A 26,971-nucleotide genomic window follows, 5' to 3' on the forward strand; every position below is an offset into this window, starting at 1 on the left:
GTTCTGACTGACAGCTTCCATATGGTTCTGTTTTAGTTTAGGAGATGATGAATTCATAAGTCTTAAGTTCCAAAGGGTTTTTTAATCTATCTGTATGTACAGGTAAAATTAGAGCTGCTTCCACCATTGTTTTAATTGTGCTCATTATTTTGACAAATGCTACTTAAGTATATTAGATAGGTACAATAACCATAAAGACCTAAAGTGCTTCATAAAATATGCCATTCTAAAAGGTCTTATACAACATGTTCATGGAAAGCTCTATTTAGGTAAAACTAGAGTTTAAAAAACCCTTTTGTGTAGTGCACGTTTATTCAAGAACAATTGGGTTGTACCCAGTGAAGCCCAAACTGCCTCCCACTCAATTAATTAATTCTCAGTTTCCCATTCACACTGCTCCCCCCTCCCCACCCTAGAGAAGCATCCTTGCATGAGTGCAGCATTGGTTGCCACCCACTGCTTTGAACTCCATTTTACTAAGACTGTCTGTATAATTGGCTATGATGACACTTTATAACTATCCTGTTAATGGTACACAGAAGAGTGAACGCTTGAATTGGCTTTTACATTTTCAGTCCTTTCTGTGCTCTCTTTCTGAGTTTTTTTTGACAACCCAGTAGAAAAATTAAAAATCCATTATGGTTTTTCATAAATTTTATGACTTAACATAGTAGTTCAAGTAGTAATTACCAGAACTCGTGCTGCATTTTTTCATGCTGCTGATAATTCCTCACATTTTATTCTCTTTCATATAGCTGCAAACATATGTAAAGTGGAGGAGCTTGTTTTTCTTTTCATACAAGCTTCTGCATTCTCTTAGTACTAGTTTCTTCTAGCAAAGAGGTTTGTTCTGTAATTCAGGAAGGGGACAGTCAACTGATGCCTAGAGTCTCCTGCTCTTTTCCATCCTGTCAGATTATCTCTCAGATTCTCTGGCATCCAGCCCAATCTGAAATGTATCATGTACTGTCACAGTCCCTGTTGTGGGTCCCCATGCAGTTCTTCTTGCACGACTCCCAGATTTCCAGACGACATTGGAGTAGGTTTAGAAGCCATCAGTGCTGTCACACATCTCTGCAGGATCTCGAGATAAGACCCAGGAGCATTATGCATCTCATGGTTTCTAGCATCTTGGTCCTGTGCAACATTCAGAGCCTCAGTTGGAGGCAGCAAAGAACGCTGCAGGCCATATTGTGGCAGCCACTGCAAAACCCAACTTTTGTCATACCTGTTTCCTGGCCTAGAGACCCAGTACACTCATCATTCAGAATCTGTTTAGTTTTCAGATGTCCTGTGGATATCCAGCAAAGAATTTGTGTCATTTCAGGATGAAATAAGAGAACCCACCCAAAGCTCTCATTTGTATTGATGCATTGCTAAAGATGAGTTATGCTAGTTCAGTGTCCATCTGATTATAGGCTTGGTCAGCCTGTTGCCTGATCTGAGGGACATCACTGTGCTTTTGTTGCTTGTGGTGGCTGCAGACATACCAGTTCCAGCCAGTGTGCTTCATTATGATACTATGGTCATGCACAGTCTCTAGCATCAGGAGGAAAACTGATAGGCAGGCCTGAAATAGCAGCAGCTGCTGCAAGTAGCAGGTGAAAATACAAGGGCAGAGAAGAGAGAGAGGAAGAGGCTCAGTGAGTTGGAGGCAGTCTGTTGAAGGACAGGTGTGTGTGCCACACCCACCCACACCCGGCGGTGGCCTTTTCTAATTGTCTTGCCTCAAATTTTACATAATGAAGATACTCATAATACACACACTTAAATTGACAACAAAGCAACATAAATAATGCACCCTTAGGATTTGGTCGATTTGGAGAGTGCATGTAAATGATGCTCTGGTTGCAGAAGGCATCCAGCCTAATCTCCAAACAGTGGCCAGTAGGAGAGCGATCCCTTGCTTTTTTTGGGTCCTGCAGCTGGAGGTGTACTTAGAAATGGCATTTTTTATTTTTGCTTCCTTACCATGGAATTGAGTAATTTCCATTTTGTTGAAAATAAACAAAAATGGATAGTCTTTTAAAGGTTCGATCCTGATATGCTTCCAACTCTTAAGCTCTTCACAATATTGTTTGAGTCCTGGCAGAAGAAAAATAGCATACATTGACTAATACTAAAGTATGTGATAAGGAATACAGGGAAGGAATGTTACTGTAATAAATGCATTTCAGTTATATTAAAAGTAAAAGAAAGGGCTATATGAATTCTGTATATTTCCTAAAGCAATAAATGTGAGATTTTGAATGAGTTCTTTTCAAGCAGACATACAGGTCTTTCAATAGAAAATGTAGATGAAGAAGCTTGCACTTTCCATCGCTCAAGTATTGTTTGAACGTTGAACTTGGCTATAGATATGTACCCTTATATATGCAATCCACTGTTGTGCTAAATGTAGCAGTGATCACAAAATAAAGGTATATGTTTGCAAAAAAGAGCCCAAAATTAAATGCCATCACAACAATAAACTTTTTCTTTTGCAACATTTAAAATAAATTTGAAAAGCATGCATTGTTCAGAGACTTCAGGCTAAATTAAGTCTGTTCTGTAGAAATGTAAAATAAACACAAGATAACTTAAACCTAAAGTGTTATGTTTTTCTCAGATTTCAGGAATACATTGGTTACAAATGATTATGCACTTGTCAGCATCTAATTTCATTATCAGTACTAGTTTTTCTTCTTACTCTCATACGTCCGTGTGCTTCTCAGTAATCTGTAGCATTTGGCTTTATTTCTGGAAGTAGAACTTAAGCATCTGGTTATAATATAGCTGTTTATGGTTGCTGTCTAAGAGTACTCTTAACCCCACAGTAGCCCAACAGAAATAATGAGGTACTTTCAAGTGACAGTGCTTCAATAATGGAGCACATCTTTTCAAACAAGTACCTCTTGCATCAGTCAGCAATTTTGAAACTTTTCATCTTCAGAGAACACTTCACTTCAACATGCCTGCCAAGGCGCTCTTGTGCATTGCGGAGGATTCTCAAGCATATTTTAGGTTGCACACGACCTTCACAGGAGGCACTGGTTAGGCCTGATGAGCTGCGTGTGCCTTAGAACAAATACACCAAACATTTGGAAGTTAGTTATGTTCTGTCAGCCTTTTAGTCATTACAGAAATCTGAACATTAAGTAATACTACTGCATATCTGAAGTCTCTTTCCAAATTCACACACTTTAGTTTTAGCTTATTGGTAGTATGTTGGCAACCACCAGTAAAATAAGACAGTGAATTGGCATGAATGCTCTAGGTAAGGGCACATATCCTTGTCCGCATGAGCAAAGCTGTACTCTGTGTATATGAGGATAAGTGCTTCTGTGTCCATCCCACAGAGGTGACCAATCTGAGAGGGACTTCTCTTATCAGGGTATCTGGACCATCTGTGTTACACTAGAGAGGGGTAAGGAGAATTTTGCTACCCACAAGGTGAAGATTATGTGTGGTGAGATGATCATCTGTAAGGCTCCCATTTGTAATAGGAAGAAAGTAAAACATTAGAAAGCAGTTCATATGCAGTTGCTGTGTGCTGGTTACCAGGAACACAGTGCCCAACCTTTGTGTTGTGTTTTGAATTGTACACACACACGAAAATCACTCTCCATGAACTCAAATTGGGTTAGCAACCTTATTATTGAATAAGTGAGCTGTTATAGGGGCCTGTACTGCTATTTACATGCTGCTCTTGAAGGTTCTTAACAAGGGCTACACGTCAGTTTAGAGGTGGGTGGGGAAAAGGCTTTTAGCATAACCCTAATAAAACTCTTTGGTTTAATGTACTTCCTGTATTAACAGTGAAATGTGAATCTTTCCTTCATTTACAAGTAGTTTCCATAGTAGCACTGAAAAGTGACTGAAACAGTTCTAAAAACCTGTTTTCTGTTGATTTGACTGCAATGAAACTAGTGCCATGGGTGCAAACCATACAAAGTGACAGAAGGGTATATATGATTTTTGAAGAATAAAAACCTACTTCTACTCACTAGGCACGGTTGACATAAAAATGTGTGTTCGTTTGGGATGCTGATCTGCTGGCTGGTCAACACGCCACCTATATTTGATTGAAGTCAAATATTCCATGAAGTCAAAAATATTGGGTAAACAGTAGCCAGTCTCTTTTCTTGATCATGATGTCATCCAGTAGCCTTGGTAGGAGAGGGAGGCCCACTTCTCCCCAATGCTGCTGGAGACAGGATTCATTTTTCTCACACAGGCATGCATGCACACACTGTATATATTAGGAGCAGACTTCTTTACCTCACAACTCCAGAAAACTGCATATTTCTTTCCAGTTAAGCCATTTGGTCTGGCTTCTTCTATCCACACAATTTGTGGAAAGGCTTCAGATAATTAAAATAGGATTGTCTGCCTTTTCAGAAGTCTTAATAGCAATAATCACAAATGATAAGCAGCAGTTATTGGTGAAATCATCTGGTTTGATGAAGTCAGATGCACTACTGTGCCATTCAGGGATGACTTTATGGATTATGTGACATCAGTGCATTAGTTTTATATGGGCCAGTACTTGTGTTATGTCTTGTAAAGTGCTGCTTGTACATCTTAGCATTTATAACTTTGAAGTGAATAGCTGAATGGAAGCAGTAATCACACGCACAGCATTCTGAAAGAGATTAGTATGGCTGCAATCCATCCGTTGGTCTGCCACAGAGGTGGGGAACTAGATCTGGCCAGTGGGCTGAATTCATATAGACCCCATGGACCAAGTTTATCACAGTGACATACAGTGACTTATTTTTGCTTGTGCAGATAATCATCAGATTATCATGGATGGCAGAGCTCTACACCCAGTGCTTTGTAACCCCTGACGATCAGCTGATAGGCAGTGCAGCCATGTTTTTATCTGCCCCACACCTGATGTCATATGTGATGCCAGGTGCAGAGTTTACAGGCATGGTTTGATCATGGCTTGGACCCAGTTAAGACTCTGGCTGGAGATGCTTCACCCCATGGACCCCACCCCACTCCATAGACTTATCATGCACTTCTTTCATAGTGGAAGGAGTCCTTGGGAATCAGATACACCATTTTTTATGTGTATGCCTGAAAACTGTATAGTGTGGAACCAAAACAACAACAACAATAACAACAACAACATTTGTGAGTGAAGATATATAGCTACACATGTCAGAAATATGTGTTTGGCTGTGGCTTTTTGTTTAATTTCCACTTGATGGAAATCCCTATGTGTGCTCTTAGGTGATGTGTTAAATGGCCTTCTGAATGTAACTGGAGCAGAGATGCATTGAAACCACATCAGTGGTGGTAAAACAACAAAGTACTGTGTTATATTCAGCTAAAACATCCCATAAGTGCAAGGATGTTAGCCTGCACAATGGGACTTCGCTTCTTGTGTCTCTCCCATCTGCTGTAGAATGTTGGCAGAACCCTCAGAACAAACTGGAGGGAAGGGAAGACATTTCGGGACAGGAGAGGAAGTCCCATTCTGCAGGCAGAAATTGCATTAGTGGGACAACATTATAAGATACAACCATGTGGCATCTGAAATAGAGGCTTAGGGGAAGGCTGGGAGAGAACATGATGGGGACATGACATGACGATTATCAAAAATTAGGTGCAAACTATGGAACCAACAATCTGGATTTTTGCATTGAATAGTCTTTGAATTCTGCCAAACTGGTATTTTGTAAACAGGCAGACTGTGGTAAATTATAGAAATAAGCAGGATTTCGGATACTTAGAAAAGTAAAATTTCCATCAACTTCAGTGTCACAGAGGAACGAAATGTTTCCTCTCCCATTTGGGTGGGCAGGTGGAGAGAATGAAAGATACATTTTTGGGAGAAAGTAGAATATTTACTATGCTTTTTATCATTTCCTGGTGAGTTTCTACTTCTACGATTTGAGAGAGCTTCCAGGAGCCACAGTTGGCAGTGAAGAACCTCAGCTGAATGCCCAAATTAGACCCACCAGGCCACGTTCAATAGCCACAGTTGCCTGCTACTCATCTGCTTACAATGCATCAGGAATGGAACAGCTAAAGTCATGGTGGCAAAGGAACAATCCGAAGCCTTAGGGTGGTTCTCAGTTGTTTTGTTGCAGCCCTGGCTGCAGTTTACATTTGGCATTGAATGCCACCCTGCTTCTTTAGAGTACAACCACAGCTGCCTTATAAAAGCTGATTGATAGTTGGACAGCCCCACCCACCTGTCAAATGTGGAGGGCTGCATTTTGATCTGGCCCATCCAATGGAAGTGGTTCCCCTAGCCTATGGAATTGCAAGGGCCTTTGTTGTTGGCATCTGTCTGTCTCAAGAGGCAATGAAGTGCGTCTGGGTTAGCAGCACTGAGGTGACATCCCTGGGGCACAAGCCTGGGCAGTGTGTAAGGAGGTCCTGGGCTGCCCAGACAGGACCCCGCCCCCTTCAGCCTCACTGATGTGGCCTAAAGGAAAGTAGAGCAATGTGTTTGGCACCAGCTTGGCAGACTGTAAGTCTAGAAATTAAGCTGCAGTTGACGACAGCTGAGCCACATCTATTTTAAAAATCACAATAGATGGGTCGAGAACTGGGTCTGAAGGTGAGCTTAAGGTGTTCTGCAAACAGCTCCACAGACCTAATCCCATGCTGTCCAGAGACTAGCACAGGAATGTTACCATTGGGGGGATGGGACAGCACTGTAAGGTTTTGTTGGTACTCATTTGCCATCTCTAAACTTAGAGTGATAAAGAGAGAAACAGTTTTCTTTAGCTTTGCACATGAAGTGATACTGTTAGGAAAATACCTGAAAATTAATAATTAATAATTAAAAGGATTTCCAGTATTGGAGATGGAGCAAGAAGCAGCTGCACTGAAGGTAGTCAGGCATATTTCAGTTTTGCCAGTTAAAATATAGTAAAAATAGAGTTGAAATAAAAGGCCTTAATACCATCTTGGCTTAGGAACAGGCTTCCCTTCATGCCATTAACATTACCCAGAAACAGAAGAAATGAAACCTGTTAACTGGAGGCAACGGTCATCTAGCAGCATACACCATAAGCACTTTTTTCTACAGAGGGTTGAAATTACTTTGGAAAATCTGTTCCCTGGCCTGCACTGATCACATTATTAAGGACCATTAGTACATCTAGATGCTTGAGGTAGCTTGATGATACTGAAGTACTCAGCAGTATATCATCATTATACAATTCCACAGGAACTAGACAAAGTTAGCCACAAGAAACTCAGGTCATTTTAAAAACTAAAAGTACAGCCCTCAGGTTTCTCTCTCTTGACGAGTATTGCTGAAAGATCAATAGCTTCTGATTCCGGACTTCCATTTTTATCTTCATGAACCTAACAAAAGTGAATATTTACTGAGGCTGAAAAAAGCTTTTTGTTATGCATGTTAGCTTGTTTTTTTTTTTACTTTAAAAAATGGCACGCATATTTTGAAACAGCTGTTTGTTTCGTGTGTCAATAGGAATATGAAGGTTGACAAGATTTTTATTTTACACCTCTAGAGTAAATGGGATAGATTGCCTTATAAATTGTCTTAAATGGTGACTAGAAAACATTTTGAGGGCATAATCAGCAATTAATAGCAGTATTTTTAAAAACTTTGCTTGCTTTAAAAATTAGAAAATATTTCATCACATATTTTTTCAATGTTTACCCAGATTTACCAGCCACACACTCTTAATGCACAAGACCCACATGCAGGTACATGTGCATGAACACATATTCTATTTATTTTTCTGGCCCTTCTCTACTAGGCAGCAGTTAGGGGATGAGAGATGTAGCAGTGCAGCATATAAATAAAGGAATTTGAACAAAATATCTCATTATTTTCAGTATTTGTGCTTCACTTCATCCCACAACGCTCCCCAGTACGAAGGCATATTATCCAATGTTATATAGGCTAGCTGTTTGGACCTAACACATTGATTCAACATTGATTCAAAAAGGGTTCATTTTTTCAGGTGGAAGGTATTCCATTCTGAAAGCTATTTAATTTTGGAGTCTGTTATGAGCATAGACTCCCAATCTTGTCAAATAACACTTGGTATAGGCATATGCTGTGAACAGCCTGAAGTCAGAATTAGTCTAGTAAGCAAAACAAGATGGTTTATTTGATTGAATTCCTTCAAGTATAAATTACAAGTCCTTTCTAGCTTTAATTCAGTTCTGTTTGCTTTTCAGAGAGATCTAAAAAATTCAGTAACTTTATGCTTTTGAAAGCATACTTGTTTTAATCTTTAAGACATTGGGAAAAGAGTTTATTGAGTTTTGAGATGGAGCCTTTTCTAACTTGTTGACTACATCATAACTGAACCACATTTGGATGTCAGGCTGAACTGTGTTTTAGTATGTGGAGAATAGTCCTAGACTCATCCAGTGTTTGCACACTTCTATCATCCCATAAGTTCAAAAGGAGGAATTCCGAAGCTTCTCCTTTTTCTTTAGGATAGCACAGTTTCTTGTGTCACTTGGAGCTAAAAAATAAGCCAGTTTCAATTACAGTTCCTTGTATGGAAGACATGGGAGGCTGCACTTAACAAAAACCAAAAGCAGGAGCTTTCAAACAAATCTCAGCCTTGTAGGAAGGAGAAGGGAAGGCAAGAGGAGCATGTCAATTTAGGAGGAGGCTAAGCCCTTTCACAGTGCATTAAACTCTGGTTTAGCATGACATTCAAATACAGCCAGTATCTTGGCAACTTGATATTATTCAGGTCAAAAGACCTGTTGTGGAGAAAAGTATTGTTCCCTGCTTGGGAAATAGGAATAGCCAGTGAAAACCATGTTGCCAGTGCAAGTGTGTGAGAGGATTATGAGGCAGCATTCATATTTGTGCTGAAATGTGATAATTTATTGATATTATGGGTATGTGGACAGCAGTACATTACTTTTGCAAAAACAAAACTTAAACCCCTAAATGTTTTGTCAAAGTGAACAAATTGTTTTGGAAAAGGACAACACTTATGAATTGTGCCAGAGGAACAATAGTTGGATTTCTAACCAATCACTTTCAAACAATTGTTATCCTTTCTTCACAATGAGAGCCTTGATATTTCATATTCTCATTCTGACTGCTAGAATGATTTAAATATGAAAGCATCATGTGTCAGAGCCATTAGAATAATTGAAATGTTAATGGACATGACCTCCAACCCCTGCCAGAAGAAAGCATTGGACTCCAAACCTATCTTTGAAAAACAGGTTTTCAAATAAGTCTACATTAGTTTGCTCTAGTGAGCATATGGATAGCGAGCAAAGACCAGAACCACACCAGAAAGAAAAACAACTGACAAGTGGTGAAAAATTGGAAATATTCAATGCAAACATGATGCAAAATAAACACTAAATTAAATAGATATGAGTGCAATATAATAGATGAAACAATTTCAGTGGGACTACTACAAACACTAAATAGGGGGTAATATAGCTGGTTGCATTAACTGCTTAATAGTAAGATGACATGTAGGAGATAGATGTAAAGACTTTGTGGAACAATGAGTAAATAAATTATTGAAAATTGAGAAAATGTTAATCAAAACAACCTTATTTACCAGACTTTCTTGGGTGAGGTCTACTGTTTTCCATTAGAAGATTTCTGAGCAAATGTAGTCCACAAGGATCAGGAAGAATAAAAAAGGAAACAAAAACAGGAAAAAACTGAAGAAAACTATCCTCTTTGAGACCTGACCTGGAAGGAGTACAAGTCTCCTCTTAGCGAACAAACCAGTGTGCCCAATAAAAGCATAGATTGATTCTTCATTTCTCCAAAACACCAAACCACTGTTCCTGCTTTCATAGAAGGTGGGTTTGGAGAGGAAAATGTCGCTGGAGGAAAATCCCATGTGAACTAGAAGTTGTAAGATAAAGGTCGAGAGAGAGAAGGCGGCCCTTTCCCTAAAATAAAAAAAATCATTTTAAATCTGGTTCTCATTGGTTACATCCTCAAATAATTTTATTCATTAAAAATTAATCCTCCATCAATTTGTGACTTACACCAAGATTCTGAGTGTTCTTTGTTCCTCCTCTTTTAATTACCCAAAGAAAGGCTTCAATTTTTAAACAGGAAAAGGATGTTGTTTTAAAAAAGGAAAAACAATCTGCTAATGTAAGATACATACTTTGACATCAAACAATGTCATGGAAACTTGGAAAACCCAAACTTGCAGCACTAAAATGACAAAGGAAGAGCAAGAAGAGCAGATATTTTTAATCTAAAATGCCTCATTGCGGCAGGAAACAGGGAATCTCTTCCTTCATTTACTTTCTCTTCTACAGTTTATTTTTCTCTGTCCATTTGTGTTATTTTATTTTGGTCCATTCTGCACTGATTGACACCTTCGCTGCCCTTCATCAGAGCCTATGATGCAATGGGTGGCCTTTTGGTCATGTTTGCTTTTGGTAGCATTCCACCCTCCACTGATGGGCATGAATGTCTTGTTGAGGGACAAAAAGTGGACATGTACCCAGTCATTGCCAGCATTTCCACCAGGCACACCAAAACCACTCATGCCGTCTACCAAGTGACAATGTGAGAGCAAGCCTCCGTGGTGCTTGACACCGATGCCAATATTTCCAACCATCACAAACTTAGGGTTTTCTCTACTTTGGTTCCATTCATTTTGTTGTTGACCGCAGACTGTTTTTTCAGACTGAGAGGTCATAAGTTTCCTTTGACATGGCTACAACACCACACCTTAGGGGCTTGACCCATTCTCAAATTTGAGCATTGCAGGTGCTGTTGCCCTCTGCTTGCATACTTTGCTAAACTAAGTGCGGCATAACCAGGATGCCTGATCCCACACGGAAGGCCTGCCTTTCAGTGGTAAGGGACTCATTAGTTCTAAAACTAATGACATTCTGTACCGAAGCTCCATACCTAGGCCCACAGTGTTCCATATGCCCTTGTCATGGAGGTTTCTCCAGATGTCCTGTTTCTCAGTCAACAGAGGCACAATTATCCTGTTAGTCATCTTCACATTGATCCAAGAGGTCGTTCCCATCTGTGCAGTTATCTAACCATCCCAGGGCAGCAGATATCCCAAGCATCTGTTTTGACTTGTGACATGTCATAGTTGGGAGCTATACCCACCAGCATTTGGGACCAGACTCTGGCACTTTTGCTTGGTGTGGCATACTGTCACCATGGTTCACATGCAATATGCAATTGACTTTTTCTTGCTTCCTGGAGATGACATTTCCTGTTCAAAACCTTTGTCTCCTCTTAAGAGAGATGGATCAGAACCCTCCTCTGAAAGGAGACAATGGAATCGTTATCTGATGCCTTGAGACTTCAGGGCTTCTGTTCACTATCCTGAGAAAGGTAGACAATTGTAGACCTTCTTGACATAATTCCTTCATGAGTCCAAGAAAATTCAGGATTGCCAGCATCCTTCCATTCCTTTATGCTGGGAATTTGTACCCATAGACTTGAAGATATGTACTTCCACATAGCGATCTGACACAAACATCACATCCTGCACATCCTCAGGGAGACCATTGCTTCCAACTCCTCCTATTTCTACTGGCCATGGCCCCCAGAGTATTCATAGAATGTATGACTTCTTCCCACATGCTATTTGGATGGTCATGCACATCTGGCCTCTAGCATACCTCAAAACCTTATTGTATTGGCCACCAGTGTGGTTGCTGGACCTGCTCACACAGCCAGCTGCCAAAGTGCCTAGGACCAATGACTTCAACTGTGTCACCTCTTCATCTGTTTGAAGAGGCACCTTCTTTAGCATTTGCTCCTAGATATGTTCCAGCAGGGAGTGGGCTCCCATGCCAAATGTCTTCTTCCACCTTTGGGAGTTCAGTGCTCTTTGTGGTGAATGCAGATGATCGACTTGTACTGCTCTTTCACCCCTCAGTCCTTGACTGCTGTAGTTGCCACAAACACTCACTTTTGTGTGGGGTGGGGGCACATTGTGGGACTTATGGTCAAGGCTGTGTGTTCCTGAGTAGAGCCAAGGCTTCTCATACATTCCCCTGAACTACTGGCCATCACCAGAGTCTTCAGGTTCTCCTTTTGGAGCCATACCATCCAAGTGGCCTCTGACAGTGTTCTACATAAACAAGCAAACTGGCACTGGTTCAAGGATTCTCCTGCCCTTACACTGGAGTTGTGGAACTGGTGTGTACCTAATGTTATCATTCCTGTGGTGATTTATATTGCTGTGAAAGAAACTGACCCAGCAGACCACCTGAACCATACTTCATTACTCTGGCAGGTGGACCCTTGTGCTTTCCACTACCTATTCCTCTATTAGGAGATGCTGCAGGTAGAGGTTTTTGTCACCTTCACCAACAGGTAGTGCAATGATAGTTCTGCAGCCAGAAGGGCATGTACAGGAGACGTCTGGTGGTGCTTTCCTCTTGAATAACTAGTGATGGGTAAACAAATTATCACTGGCCTTAAGAACCACTTTCTACTAGTCAGCTGTAACATATAGCTACATCATGATAGTGCGACAATATTCATGCAATTACCAGCACAGATATTATCTGACAGAGTTACATAACTCAGTTTGTGATTTAGGGGTAGGTAACCTTTTTTCTGTCTTGGTGCAAGGGACCACACTCAAGTGGTAGTCTTGACCAAGACAAAGGTAGGTGCGGCTGTTCAGCTGTTCCCAATCACCAGGGCAGCAATGAGACAGAATGAGATCTCCACGGCCTCCCAGTTTTCCCCTCCCCACAATAAAAGAGGCTGCTGGTCCTTTGAGAACCACAGCTTCATGGTGTTCCAGGAACCTTGAGTTAGTAGTTCCCAGTAGTTCCCAGCATATCCCGCTTCCCTCACCTTTTGTGACAGAAATGGCAAGGGATGCAGAATCACCATTGGGAACAATCACTTGAAGGTGCTCTGGATACCTTCCCTTGTCCTTTGCCTTTCCCAAGTAGTTTCAAGCAGTATCCTAAGAGAGCAGTGGTCCAAAACACCCTGTTTGGACCTGTTGAGGAGGCTGGTTCTGGCCCATTGGCTGCTGGCTCCCTGGGGATTATTTCTGACTAAACAGCAAGAATCTTAATGTGATTGTGTTGCCAGTTACATAGATTGATGAGTATATGAATCATTCATGCGATTTATTTGACAGCTGGTATTAATTCCACAGTTTTTGACACCCCCACCCTTTCAACTATTTAGGATTTTTATTCCATTAAACTAAAAAGAATTACGACACAACTGCAGTTGTTTCTATACTTAACTTGGGGCTAAGCTCCTTTGAGCTCTGTGCTGCTTACTTCTGAACATGTTAACTAGCAAAACATAGGTAAAGGTAAAGGGACCCCTGATCATTAGGTCCAGTCGTGAACGACTCTGGGGTTGCAGCGTTCATCTCGCTTTATTGGCCGAGGGAACCGACGTACAGCTTCCAGGTCATGTGGCCAGCATGACTAAGCCGCTTCTGGTGAACCAGAGCAGCGCATGGAAACACCGTTTACCTTCCTGCCAGTGCAGTACCTATTTATCTACTTGCACTTTTGATGTGCTTTTGAACTGCTAGGTTGGCAGGAGCAGGGACCGAACAACAGGAGCTCACCCCGTCATGGGGATTCGAACTGCCGACCTTCTGATCGGCAAGTCCTAGGTTCTGTGGTTTAACCCACAGCACCACCCGCATCCCTCTTAGCAAAACATATTGAGCTTTAAAAAGCCTAGTGAAATGCAACCTTTAGTTTTAAATTAGAAATGGAAACAATCTGACAAAGAATTGTAAGCATTTACCCTGTTAGCCTGAACTTTCCCAGTTAGAAGAAATTCTTCTCAGTTCTCTGAGAGGCTGCAAAGCTTGCAGACCAAAAAAGGATCAAGCTCTACCTATTCACTCCCCAAGTTTGTTTTTAATCAGAGTTATCTGCATTCTCCATTCAATTCGTGCTGGTAAAACCACTGAACAAGTGATCTCCTACAGAAAGTCTGTCTGTGCTACCTCAAAGTCTACACTTTGGAATTAAGCTAATCTGCTACGAACAAGCCAGTTGCGGGAGGACATGGCCATAATTATGGCTCTCTTCTTAGAACACTTTTGCTGCTGATGGTCTTTGGTGGATGCTGAGAGGGCATTTGACAAGTTCACTTGGGGCTACTTTATTTGAAGCACATCCGGTCATAAACAGCTTCAATAACAGTACTATGTTTGGTCAGAAATGAGGTATGACTGCAGACCAGCTCCACTGCCAACCCCCACTTGATTTAGCATGGTCCCAAAGTCTCTTGTTAACCTTATCTGAGAGTGTAGCACGTGCAATTCCCTTTCAAATATCTGAAGCGAGGTGTAGGGCAACATCTATGCCAGGGCTGGGGAACCTCTGGGCTGTGGGCCTAATTGGGTCTGCTAACCAGTTCCATGAAACCACACATACCTACCCAACACCTCCCATCATATGTGATGTCAGATGTGGGACAGGTAGGGACATTGCTGTTAGCTCACAGTCGTGAGCCATATCGTGTGCACCTGAGGGTTTATTGGCCATGCAGGCTTGCTCTCACCCTTGTAGTGAGAGCAAAGGCACCAGCATCAGCTTCCTTGGAGAGTTCCCCATAGGGAATTCATTTTTTAAAAAAAAACATATTTATTGAAGTTTTCAAGAAATACAGAAAAAGAAAAGAAAAAAGCGAACAAAGAAAAAAGGAAGAAAAAATAAAAAAGAAAAGTATTCACCTTTTAAGCCTTATTTTCAATGACATATTTCCATGACTTCCCCACACCTCCCCTTCTTGTGTTCCAATTCCATTTATTTAATTCAACAAGTTCTTATCCCCAATTTTTGACCTTATTATATTTAATTCATTATTATATTTAGTTCATTTTATATAACCAATTCTACCTTATAGTCCTCATTCTTTATACATTAAAATCTTTTTCTAAGATCAACCCCTGTTCTCTTCCACGATTTCCCCATTTTTATACTCATAACAAAACAAAATAAAAGGAAGAATAAATCAAAATATAGTTATACACCCTTTGGATTCCCAAACTCCCCCCCCCCTTTCCCGGTTTCAATCCCCAATGTTTATCAGTCTATCTGCTCTCAGCCTGGAGACCTTACATCCGAGGCTCTCAATTCTCTCTCAGTTCCTCTTTGCCAGTTTTTTTGGTAGTCCTTTATGTAAAACCTCAAATCTCAGAGAAGCCCTGTCTCGATAATGTCCATTTTTCTTCCAGCCAGACCTCTATATTCATAAGTGGAGCTCAAATCTTGTTTCTTAATCCTTTTGAATCTAAATGTCCCAAATGCTCCAACTTCCTTCTTGATCAAATTTGTAATCCATAGGTCTTCAGGTCTCCACATAGGGAGGTCTCTCCGTTCTTCATTTTCCAATTGAAACCAAATTTTTATCACCCATTTCTTATTTTCCTTCATGTCCTTCCTGCCAGGCCTCTGGCCTTCCTTAGCCTTCTGCAGCATTGTAGCTCCTCCTTCATTTCCCTCCAGATCTTCATATATCTCTTGTTCCACTTTCTCAGATTTATCAAATTTCTTTTCCTGCTCAGCTGCAAAGACTTTTATTTCCGCTACAAGGGCTTTTTGTTCAGCAACAAAGACTTGAGTCAAGTCCCTTCCAGTTTCAGTAAAATTATTTACTGTTTCATTCATTGTAATTACCCTCGTAGCCAAAATATCACTCTGTTCTTGAAGCTTTCCCAGGAGATAAAAAGTCCTGTTCAGCTCAATGAGTATTTTTCCACTTGCAGCCATTGTTGCAGTGTCCCAAAACCCCCTCTAGAGGGATTATGGTTACTTACTATCCTTCTAATTCCAGTCCCAAAGTCAAAATAACTTGTTTCTCTTTATTTTCAACAGTTTATAACCGAATTGTAACAAATCCAACCGGCAAAGACAGCAGAAACAATGTTTCTTTTTATTCCCCAACTTTGACAGCTAATTTTGACAGCTGTCAAAGTTCTCTGTATCTTTTCAACAGGCCATCTCGCGGATCACTCCTGGGTCCCGGGGGGTTACACTTCAGCTCTCAAAATCCACTCTTATCCTCCAGCAAAATTACTTGTACTGTCCAATCATGAAATTAATTACTTTTATCCAGTAAAGGAGAAGATATTCTCGCAACCTTAGTTAATTAGTCCTTGCTTTAAGATGTTTACAAGGCAGGGAGACGGACTTCCTTTTTGCGTCTTCCCCGATCGTGCCAAATTCAAAAAGAAGATTTCTCTTTTAAGTCCAAATTCCGTATTACTCACGGGTTGTTGCTTTTGATCCAGATGTTCAAAGGAAAAAGTCAGCGCTCTCCGTCCATGGCATGCGGCTTCACTCAGCAGGGGAAGCAGAGGACTCTCAGCACCACGCCGCTCCCTGTCCCCCGTTCCGTAGCCTTTAAAAAGGCTCCTTCGCGGGTCGGGGGGCGCAAATGGTGCCCACCGAGTCACCAAGTCCACAGGCTTCCGCGACTGTGGTTTTTTAGGGTCCCCGCGTCGCCGCAGCGGCAGAACCCGACCCCTGCTGAGCAGATTCCCTCCGGAGATCAGAGGGAGTCCGCCATTAGGCGATGGCGCTAACCCGGAAGTGCCCCCATAGGGAAATCATAACACAGCTATGCCTTGCCAAACCAGGACTTGAGCTTCAAGACTTGCTTGGCTTTTCCTTTGTATCCCAGTTTGCGCTGCTGCAGAGGAATGCCAGGGTGCTCTCCCACAGGCCAAATGCAGTTCCACACCCCTGGCCCAATCATAACCAAAAGGTTTGAGCCACCTGGAAAAAGTGTAGACTAAAACATACACATGTGCTTTAAGCACAGCAAGAAAAGGATAGAGCGGCATTTTAACCTGCATTTAGAATAATGGGAAGTCTTATTCTAGCAACTATGAGCTAGCTTTTTAGGTCACTTACTAATTTCCTCCTCTTTTCTTTGCTTTTAATCTTTCTGACAGGAGGTTGTACTATAATTTAAAATAAGAGGTGGGGAAGCAGATGGGAGGCCAAAAATTCAAGTTTAAATTTAAATTCATGCTCAGTGGTGATAGCTATTGCAGTTGTTATATGTAACAGAGAGCCAGTGTGGTGTAGTGGTTAAGAGCGGTAGTCATGTAATCTGGGGAACCGGGTTTGCGTCTCCACTCCTCCACCTGCAGCTGCTGGGTGACCTTGGGCCAGTCACACTTCTCTGAAGTCTCTCAGCCCCACTCACCTCACAGAGTGTTTGTTGTGGGGGAGGAAGGGAAAGGAGATTGTTAGCCGCTTTGAGACTACTTAAAGGGAGTGAAAGGCGGGATATCAAATCCAAACTCTTCTAACATCTGTTGAAAGAGCTGCTGACACTTTAAAAGGGTATCAGAAGTTTAAAGGTGAGAAATCTTCTACTTAATATGTTTTGGTTCTTTCCTTTACACTAGGAGAACTGAACTGGCTTTGAAATAAAAATAGGGCCAGTGTTCCTATTTCCCCCATGCTGTTCAATCCTTGTTCCATTTATCCCTGCTAGTTCTTTCTATAAATGATGTGAACAAGAGGTGTCTCTAATGTCATAGCAAAACATGTGAGTTTGTACAAAAAAGCACTGATAGAAATGCCTACTGCTCCTCTTTCCCCTTACAATCTTAACCTCCACCTAGTGTAGCTGGAGTGAGAAATTTGCACAGATTGTGAAAAAGAAACACAAACGGTATTCTGGACCAGACTTCAGTTGACTTGTGATACTTCAATCTAATATACAGTCTATGTTACAGGTGGGGAAACAAGATCCAACCAGGAGACCACATCCTGAGCTCCACCAACTCCCATCCCCATTTTGTGTCAATCTCCTGAGGTCACTATGACCTTTAGCTGATGGGCACTTACAGCAAGGCCTGCTTTGTGCAGTCAGGAACTCCGTGCAGCTGATCCCAGCAGGGCTTGAGAAGGAGGCTGTGCTGTCAGCACCATATCTTTGTCTCCCTGCTGGAACTGGCTGCAGCAGGGAGTTGACAACTAGGAAGTCTGTAGAGCAGCTAATCCCTGCAGAATTTATCTTCTTTGGGAACCCACATGCTTGCATGGTCTCGCTAAGGCAAGGCTTAGTGTGTCTTGCAAGCCAGTGTTTTACACTTGCAGTGAGCAGTAAGCACCCAAGTGTTCAATGGAATTTCCTCCAGAAACTACATAGGATTGCAGTCATTCTGAGCCTCATAAATAGTACATACAAATGCTATGAACTCTTGTGTGTTCTTATCTCTATCTATCTGTCTATCTAATCTAATCTGTCTATCTATCATCTATCTATCTATCTATCTATCTATCTATCTATCTATCTATCTATCTATCTATCATCTATCTATCATCTATCTATCTATCATCTATCTATCTATCTATCTATCTATCTATCTATCTATCTATCTATCATCTATCTATCTATCTATCTATCTATCTATCTATCTATCTATCATCTATCTATCTCTATCTATCTATCTATCTATCTATCTATCTATCTATCTATCTATCTATCATCTATCTATCTATCTATCTATCTATCATCTATCTATCTATCATCTATCTATCATCTATCTATCTAATCTAATCTATCTATCATGTATCTATCATCTATCTCTATCTATCTATCTATCTATCTATCTATCTATCTATCTATCTATCTATCATCTATCTATCTATCTATCTATCTATCTATCTATCTATCATCTATCTATCTATCATCTATCTATCTATCTATCTATCTATCTATCATCTATCTATCTATCTATCTATCTATCTATCTATCTATCATCTATCTATCTATCTAATCTATCTATCATCTATCTATCTATCTATCTATCTATCTATCTATCTATCTATCTATCATCTATCTATCCAAAAAATCTAAAAAAATGTTTAGGGGTACTCTCATTTTCCTACTTATATTGACATACTGCCCCTCAATGAGGCCAGACTTAGATTCACAAAATGTTTAGGGTTATGCGACCTCTGTGCCCCCCCCCAAAAGCACTGTATCTATCTATCATCTACATTCTACAGTATCTCTGTATCTATCATCTATCTATGAAGGCATCAACAGAACAGCTTGCATTTTGGGATTCTTTTTGGGGCATGACTATGGGGATTGTCATGGTGAGCTTCCAATTCAGTAAGGAGCAACAATTTATGGCCAAAAAACTATAATTAGTATTAGTTTTTTAAGTGCTTGCTGTTGAATGGCCTTCTGTCACATATGATTTCATTGAGATTCCTGCTTTTCAGGGGGTTGGACTAGATGACCCTCAGGTCCCTTCCAACTTTACAATTCTGTGATTCTATGATTTTGTTTATGTGTGTTCCACCTTTCCTCCGAAGAGCTCAAAGCAACATACAGTATATGGTTGCCCCCTGTCCGCACTCCATTTATTTTCACAACTCTGTGACGTAGGCTAGAGTAAGAATGTGTGACTGATCTGAGCTCACAGAAGGAGTTTCAATGCTAGGTCTTCTCAATTCCAATGTGTCATTAACTTGTGCACCATGCTAGCTAATCACTCTGAGCCAGCCTCAAAGTAGTGTGGGATAATACATATAACTATAGTTTTCAGAGCTTGTCTATTTATTCATTACGGACATTATCTCACAGATAGGGTTCCTACAGAAAGAGTAGTAACATTTTTCTGTTTCACGTTTTCATTTCATCTTTGATGCTTCTGTGTTGGATCTTGCACATTAAGTAGTTGCCACTCCAATGCCATGTTTTTAATCATTAAAAGTCCCACTAGTCACTTTTCTGGCCCTTTTTTGCAGATTAGTTTGTGTAGACTTTTGGGGGAAAAGGTGTTCTATCTGTACAATTTCTTGCTACACATACAGCCTCTCCCTGCTCTTTCCAGTATCCAGATTTCACTTCTCAGGCGTCTGTCCTTAAGAAAACATGAGTGTGATCTGGCCCAGCCATTCTTGTAAGGGCCATTTTAGCTAAAGATCTTTTTGCCTAGAAAGGGAACTTCTCTCTGTATAATTATGTTAGTGTACACTTTTAAATAATGTTGTTTACCTGCAGGAAGAGGAAGAATTGGCTTATGAACAAACTTTAGAATTCCGAAGAGGTGGTGATGGACAGCCCCGGCGGTCAACACGGCCTACTCAACAGTTTTATCAACCTCCAAGAGCTAGGAACTGATAATGGGTAAATACTGATGATGGTCATGCAGGGTGAGGGGGTGGGGGGGTAGTGCACAAAACCTTTTAATGTTTGGTTTTGCAAACATTTATCACTTCCTAGAATAAGAGAATAACTCACGGACATTCTGTTGGAATTTATCTGATGCTGCGGGGCTGTCTAGAAATTTGCACTGATGGGGCTACTGTTTTGAGTCAGCTAAAAATTACTAGTCATGGAGATAATCTCTGAAAAGGAATGGGTATCTGAGGCAAATGTGATGGACCTGGCTAAAGCATTTTGTTTGTTTGTTTGTTTCTATACCCGAAAGTCTCAGGGTGGTTCACATAAAATATCAAATACATAAAATCAAAACAAAACCAACAACCCAATAAAAACCCTCGAAAGAGCCAGCATTTTTAAAAAGGGTATAGGATGTAGATCGTCAGGCAAAGGCCTGGTTGAAAAGTAAGGTTTTTGCCTCGCGCCTAAAGGTGTACAGTGAAGGCGCAGGCAAAGCATGATCATGCCTGGATTCCTCTCTGTTCGGTAGATGCTAAAAACCACACCAAACCACAAAGCGGCTCAATATAAATGGTGAGATACTTGATTTGAGAAATACTTGCCAAAAGCATTACCCAACACTGGGTCTGTGGATAAAAAATGTGACTAAATCCAGTATGTGGCAACCATGGAATTGATTGGTTTAGGATTTTATATTAATTAACAGTATAAATCTATGCTAGTGTTGATTGGTTGCAGTTTATTTATTATTTATTTAAAATATTTATATATCTCTGTATCATGAAAATATATCACAGCAGAAATTATAGGGAAACTAAAAGGAGGGAAACCCCAGGAGTATGGGAACAGAATATTATAAGGTATTTTTTTAAAATACTGTTTCCTAAATTAAAAGTATTATCTAATTCAATAATAGAGGGTGAGAGGACCACACTATTGTGGGAACAATCAATAATTATCTTAATTCCAAAACCAGGAAAAGATTTGAAAGACCCAGAATCGTATAGGCCAATTTCCCTAGTAAATCAAGATGCTAAAATATTGACAACAATAATGACAAAAAGAATGAATACTTTCATGTATAAATAAAAACCAATGTGGCTGTATAGCAGGAAGACAGGTGTCTAGTTTAATAGGACTGTGTAGAATGACCAGTGTTAAAAATGATTATAGAAAGTTTAGGATTTGGAGAACGATTTAAAGGATTAGATTTAGACTTGAGGAACAAGGCATATGTCATGGTGAACGATAGTATAACAGAACAAATAACACAACCTGAGGTACAAGGCAAAGATGCCCCCTTTTCCCAATCTTATTTGTATCGGTCAGTGAAACTCTGGCCAATGTAATTAGAGAAGATGGAAATATGAAAGGAATAAGCAGTAAAGGAAAGGAGAAGATAAGCTTATTTGCAGATCACACATTGCTAACAACTGAAAATCCATTGGAAAATATGCAGGTAATAGAAGAACATTTGGGGGGGAAAATTGGAGAAATAACAGGGTTATGAATTAATTGGTCCAAATCAGAGATGATGATATTTAATTATGGTGAAGATGAAAAACATTTTTTTGAAGAAAAATAAAATAGATATAAAATCAAGAAATGTAATAAAGTATTTGGGAATAAATATAACAAGAAACTTAGAAAATTTAGAACAAGAGAATTTTAAGAAATTAAAGACTGAAATTAAGGAAAAGCTGAAGGAATATTAGAAAATTAATCTTTCATGGTTTGGAAGAATAGTGAAAAATAAAATTTTGTCTAGAATAATATTTTTTATTTATAATGTTACCAATTAAGATATTGGAGACAGAGATAAAGGGTTAGCAACGTATGATTAATAAATCTGTAATGGGGATAAGAAACCCAGAATTAATAAAAGAAGATGGGGTATAAACCCCAGAAAATAGGTGGACTGGGTCTTCCCAACATAGTTATATTATATAGCAAATGAGTTAAGATATATCATAGACGAGATAATAGAACAAGGAGAGTTAGAATGGTTAGAGAGTAGTACACAGGAAATGAGGGAGAAGTTAGTGAATAGATTTTTCATCAAACCAAATAGGCAGTGGTGGGATAATACTGAAAATCCCTTATTAAGAAACATTGTTGAGATATGGGTAAAATATAAAGGAAAGTTGATACCAGTAAATTTCCCACTAACTCCAGTGGTGATGATAGAAGATTTCCCAGTAAATTTTAAAAAGGCAGGCTGTTCCACAGGATTGGGCCGATGGCTGAAGGCTTGATTTCTTGTTGTTGTCAAACGAGTCTCACCAACTCAGGGAACGACGAAAGACGCAAAATTATCTCAGTGATAGAGCTGGAATATCAGGCGATCCCTGAGGTGTACAGGAACCTTGAGCCTGTCTTGGTGGCAGATGGGCAGCCAGTGGAGCTGTTTGGACAATGGCGTCACGTGTTCTCAGCCAGAAGCTCCCACCAATGGAGAAACACGCAGCCACAGCCCTTGCCCAAGGAGCACAGAATGCCAAGTGGCTTTTGAGGCTGGGGGAGGAAACGAGGGGCGAGAGGGAGCGGAAGTGTGGAATATCCACAAACAGGACATGGCTGGCTTGGAACTTGGACTTAACAGGAGCAATCCATATGGCAAGATTTTCTTGTGGGTCCCCTTTGTATCTATTTATCTTCCAAGGTTATAAACTGCCCTTCTCTTTTCTATAATAATAATAATAATAATAATAATAATAATAATAATAATAATAATAATTTATTATTTGTACCCCAACCATCTGGCTGGGTTTCCCCAGCCACTCTGGGCAGCTTCCATAGAGACCAGAAAACACTAAAATATCATACATTAAAAACTTCCCTGAACAGGGCTGCCTTAAGATGTCTTCTGAATGTCAGGTAGTTGTTTATCGTTTTGACATCTGATGGGAGGGCGTTCCACAGGGCGGGTGCCACCACCGAGAAGGCCCTCTGCCTGGTTCCCTGTAGCTTTGCTTCTTGCAATGAGGGAACCGCCAGAAGGCCCTTGGCGCTGGACCTCAGCGTCCGGGCAGAACGATGGGGGTGGAGACGCTCCTTCAGGTATACTGGACCAATGTAGGTCTTTCAAGACCGGTGTTATGTGGTCTCGGCGGCCGCCCCCAGTCACCAGTCTAGCTGCCGCATTCTGGATTAGCTGTAGTTTCCGAGTCACCTTCAAAGGTAGCCCCACGTAGAGCGCATTGCAGTAGTCCAAGCGGGAGATAACTAGAGCCTGCACCACTCTGGCGAGACAGTCCGCGGGCATGTAGGGTCTCAGCCTGCGTACCAGGTGGAGTTGCCCTGGATACAGAATTGACCTGCGCCTCCATGGACAGCTGTGAGTCCAAAATGACTCCCAGGCTGAGCACCTGGTCCTTCAGGGGCACAGTTACCCTATTCAGGACCAGGGAGTCCTCCACACCAGCCCGCCCCCTGTCCCCCAAAAACAGTACTTCTGTCTTGTCCTGTCTTGTCAGGGTTCAGCTTCAATCCATTAGCCGCCATCCATCCTCCAACCGCCTCCAGGCACTCACACAGGACCTTCACCGCCTTCACTGGTTCTGATTTAAAAAAGAGGTAGAGCTGGGTATCATCTGCATATTGATGGACACCCAGTCCAAACCGCCTGATGATCTCTCCCAGCGGCTTCATATAGATGTTAAAAAGCATGGGGGAGAGGACGGAACCCTGAGGTACCCCACAAGTGAGGGCCCAAGGGTCTGAACACTCATCCCCCACCACCACTTTCTGAACACGGCCCAGGAGGAAGGAGCAAAACCACTGTATAACAGTGCCCCCAGCTCCCAACCCCTCTAGACGGTCCAGAAGGATGTTATGGTCAATCACCTTGCCCAAGAATGGAAGATTTGAGCCTGGGCGATAGTTGGCCATACTGGCCGGGTCTAAAGATTTTTTTTAAGAAGCGGTTTAACGACCGACTCTTTCAGCGGATCTGGGAATGTTCCCTCACAGAGGGAACATTCATATTTCATATTTAGTGTACAGAAATTACACTATTTGATGTGTTTTCTTTCCTGACATGTTTCTTCTTCAGAGCTGTAGCCTGTTGGGCTGCTTAGAGACAGCAGTTGCCACCTTTACATGCCTGGCTTTACTGGGATGCCAAGTATGGCAGCAGGGCAACATGGGCTTCTGTCAATATCAGAAGCACCTGGGATGGTCCTGAGCTGGAAAAACACAAACTACAAAATTGTGGATCCACTTCTCCGTTTTGGAGTTCATTGCTAACATGAATGTGGGTGGTGATTTTTGCATTCTTTATTTATTACCGTAATTAAATTAGTATACTGCCCTATACCCCCAGGTCTCAGGGCAGTTCACAGGATAAAAACACAGAATACATAATCAAAAGAAAAAAGAACAACCCCCCTCCCCCACAAAAGCACATTTTAAAAGGGCATTGAATGTTAGTCAACCAAAGGCCTGGTTAAAAAGGAATGTTTTTGCCTGGCGCCTAAAGGTGTATAATGAAGGCGCCAAGCGAACTTCCCTGGGGAGAGCATTCCACAGATGGGGAGCCACTGCAGAAAGGATCTGTTCTCGTGTTTCCACCCTCCAGACCTCGAGGAGGAGGCACACGGAGGAGGGCCTTGGAAGATGATCTCAGCGTCTGGGTAGGTTCATATGGAAAGAGTTGGTCCTTGAGGTATTGTGGTCCTTAAGGATTTATAGGTCAAAACCAGCACTTTGAATTGGGCCTGGAAACTAACTGGTAATCAGTGCAGTTGGACCAGTATCAGTGTAATATGCTCAGACTGTCTTTACCCGGTGAACAACCTGGCCGCTGAACTTAATGAGGAACACTCATTAAGTTAATACCTAACCTACTGTTGGGTTCTTTCTTTTCTCCTAAAACGTGCTTTAAAATCCATCAACAGTGCGTCTTACCTCATAATGTCAAAACAGCTTTACCTCAAAAAATAAAAGTTATTTGAGACAAAATTGCAGTTTTTTGAAGCCTGTTTTTATACAACATCTGCTAATTTTGTTGATTAACAATGGGAGATGGAGTGCAAATGACAATGAGATCTCCATGTTACCTTTTTCCTCTCCTCCGCATTTCAGGTATTTGTTGTGGCAAAAGTTCTCAGTGTTCTCCTTGGTGCTCAAGACGTCTCACTTTGCCTCATGGATGGCACTTGATAAAGAAGGCTGGTGCAAGCAGGGAGTACGTATAGGATGTATTCAACAGAGACATTTTTTTAAGTTCCATGAAGATAAACTTTTTACATATGAAATAAAATCATTGTTAATATTGCCATCAATAAAAGCCACCATGATCTACCCTGTCCTTACTTTGTGTCTTTTTTTTTACTTGGCTGGAATGGAATTAACCATTTTTATTGCACAGATTATCACTGAGTGCAATCCTAATTCCTCATATTTTAGCATCTGAAGAGGACATTATTTTCTGTGGTGGTACATTTATTAGGCAATCCTATGGCAAGATGAGCAGTTTAGGATGCCTGAGCTCAGGCAGACCCAGCTGGTGTCAAATTCCCAACCCTGTTCAGCTGAAGCTACACCAGAGTCATTTACTCTTCCAAGCTCAGCCAGGGCTCAGCTGGCTGGGTTGAAGCTGGCTGAGCCCCGGATGGTGTAAAATGACCAGAGAGGAAAGACTTAGGCTGGTTCTTACACCTGTTCGGCTTGGTCACATGACCTGGCTGTCATGAAAGTACCACAAAGAGATGGCATATGAAGTGTTTAGCAGACAGGTAGTCTTCCAAAGAAAGCCAAAAAGCAAGTCTAGGAGGTAGCGTCTGAAGTGCATCACAAAGCAGGTTCAGGAAGCAGCAGTCTAAAAAATGTGTCATGTAGTTTTACTAAGGATATTTATAATAACTGGGGGAGGGGGGAGGTCTGGCAACTTGCCAGCCCAGCCATACATTCCTACTCAGAAGTCCAGTTAACCACATCTGCCTCTACTGGACAATCAAATTCTTAAAAAAAAAACCCACCCAACTGGAGACACCTTCCTGTGCTAAAAATCAATTTCATTGCACTGGCAACCCAACATAGAACACTATTTTAAAGGACAAAAGGAGCTTACGGTCTAAAATTTGACACAGGGGAGGGAGATGAGGCAGGGGTAAACAGGAAATAAAATTTTAAATGTTTCAATTGCTTGTGGTTAGGTTTAGTTACAGGCTTACATGCAGTAGTGCACAGGAGCTAGGGGACTGAGCCAAAGGTTTACTACTACAGATGAGATTAGAGACTCAATAGGCCTTTCATTCTGACTCATAATGCTACATTTCCACAACACAGCCTGGATTGTCTCGCTGTGACTTCTGCAGTCAAGGCATGGAGAGAACTAAAATTAGATTTGTGAAACTCTAATACAAAGTAGCACAGAAGTTCCAAACCACTTGAAGCACATATGAAATATGTATTATGCTTTGCAATTGTACTTCTAAAAACACTAGAAATCACATTCTAAGTCTTGCATATCAGTGTTACAGCTGATGCTTTATATGCAGATGGTACCAGGCTCAATCTCCAGGGATGACTGAGAAAGACTTCTTCAAACCCCCGGAGAGGTGCTGCCAGGCAATGCTGATGTGGATGGAACAATAGTTTGACAGTGCTGCTTCCTGAATTGAGCCATAAGCGCTTCTTTAACACACATTGGGACCCCAAGATGGCATGATAACCACTGAAACACTCTTTTCCCATGCTCATTCAATTTCCCTCAACGGTCCAAGCATGTGAATCACTCTGATCACAGACTCATGGGCTACTAGGTTGCCACTCAATCTTTGTGCCAAATGTGCATGGCAAAGGTGTATTGTTCCACCAGCATGCAATCCTGTTCTCTGAAAGTTTGCCCAATTCAGGATATCTGATTGATTACAGATGTAAACAGGTTTTGGTGTA

General features: G+C 41.1%; 1 protein-coding gene across 4 annotated transcripts in view; it reads left to right on the forward strand.

Annotated features, from left to right (window-relative positions):
- The window catches only part of TDRD3 (tudor domain containing 3), a 67,795-nt gene extending 42,415 nt beyond the window's left edge, over window positions 1–25,380 (forward strand). For all 4 annotated transcript variants that reach the window (XM_083737803.1, XM_083737801.1, XM_083737802.1 and 1 more), the window contains 2 exons: window positions 19,949–20,074; window positions 25,157–25,380. In XM_083737803.1, the coding sequence (XP_083593929.1) occupies window positions 19,949–20,068 (120 nt within the window). In that variant the 3' untranslated portion in view covers window positions 20,069–20,074; window positions 25,157–25,380. The remainder of the gene's footprint in view (window positions 1–19,948; window positions 20,075–25,156) is intronic.
- The last annotated feature ends 1,591 nt before the right edge of the window (window positions 25,381–26,971 follow it).

Source organism: Podarcis gaigeae (assembly GCF_964106915.1).
Source record: "Podarcis gaigeae genome assembly, chromosome: 4".
In the NCBI taxonomy this organism is placed as follows: Eukaryota; Metazoa; Chordata; class Lepidosauria; order Squamata; family Lacertidae; genus Podarcis; species Podarcis gaigeae.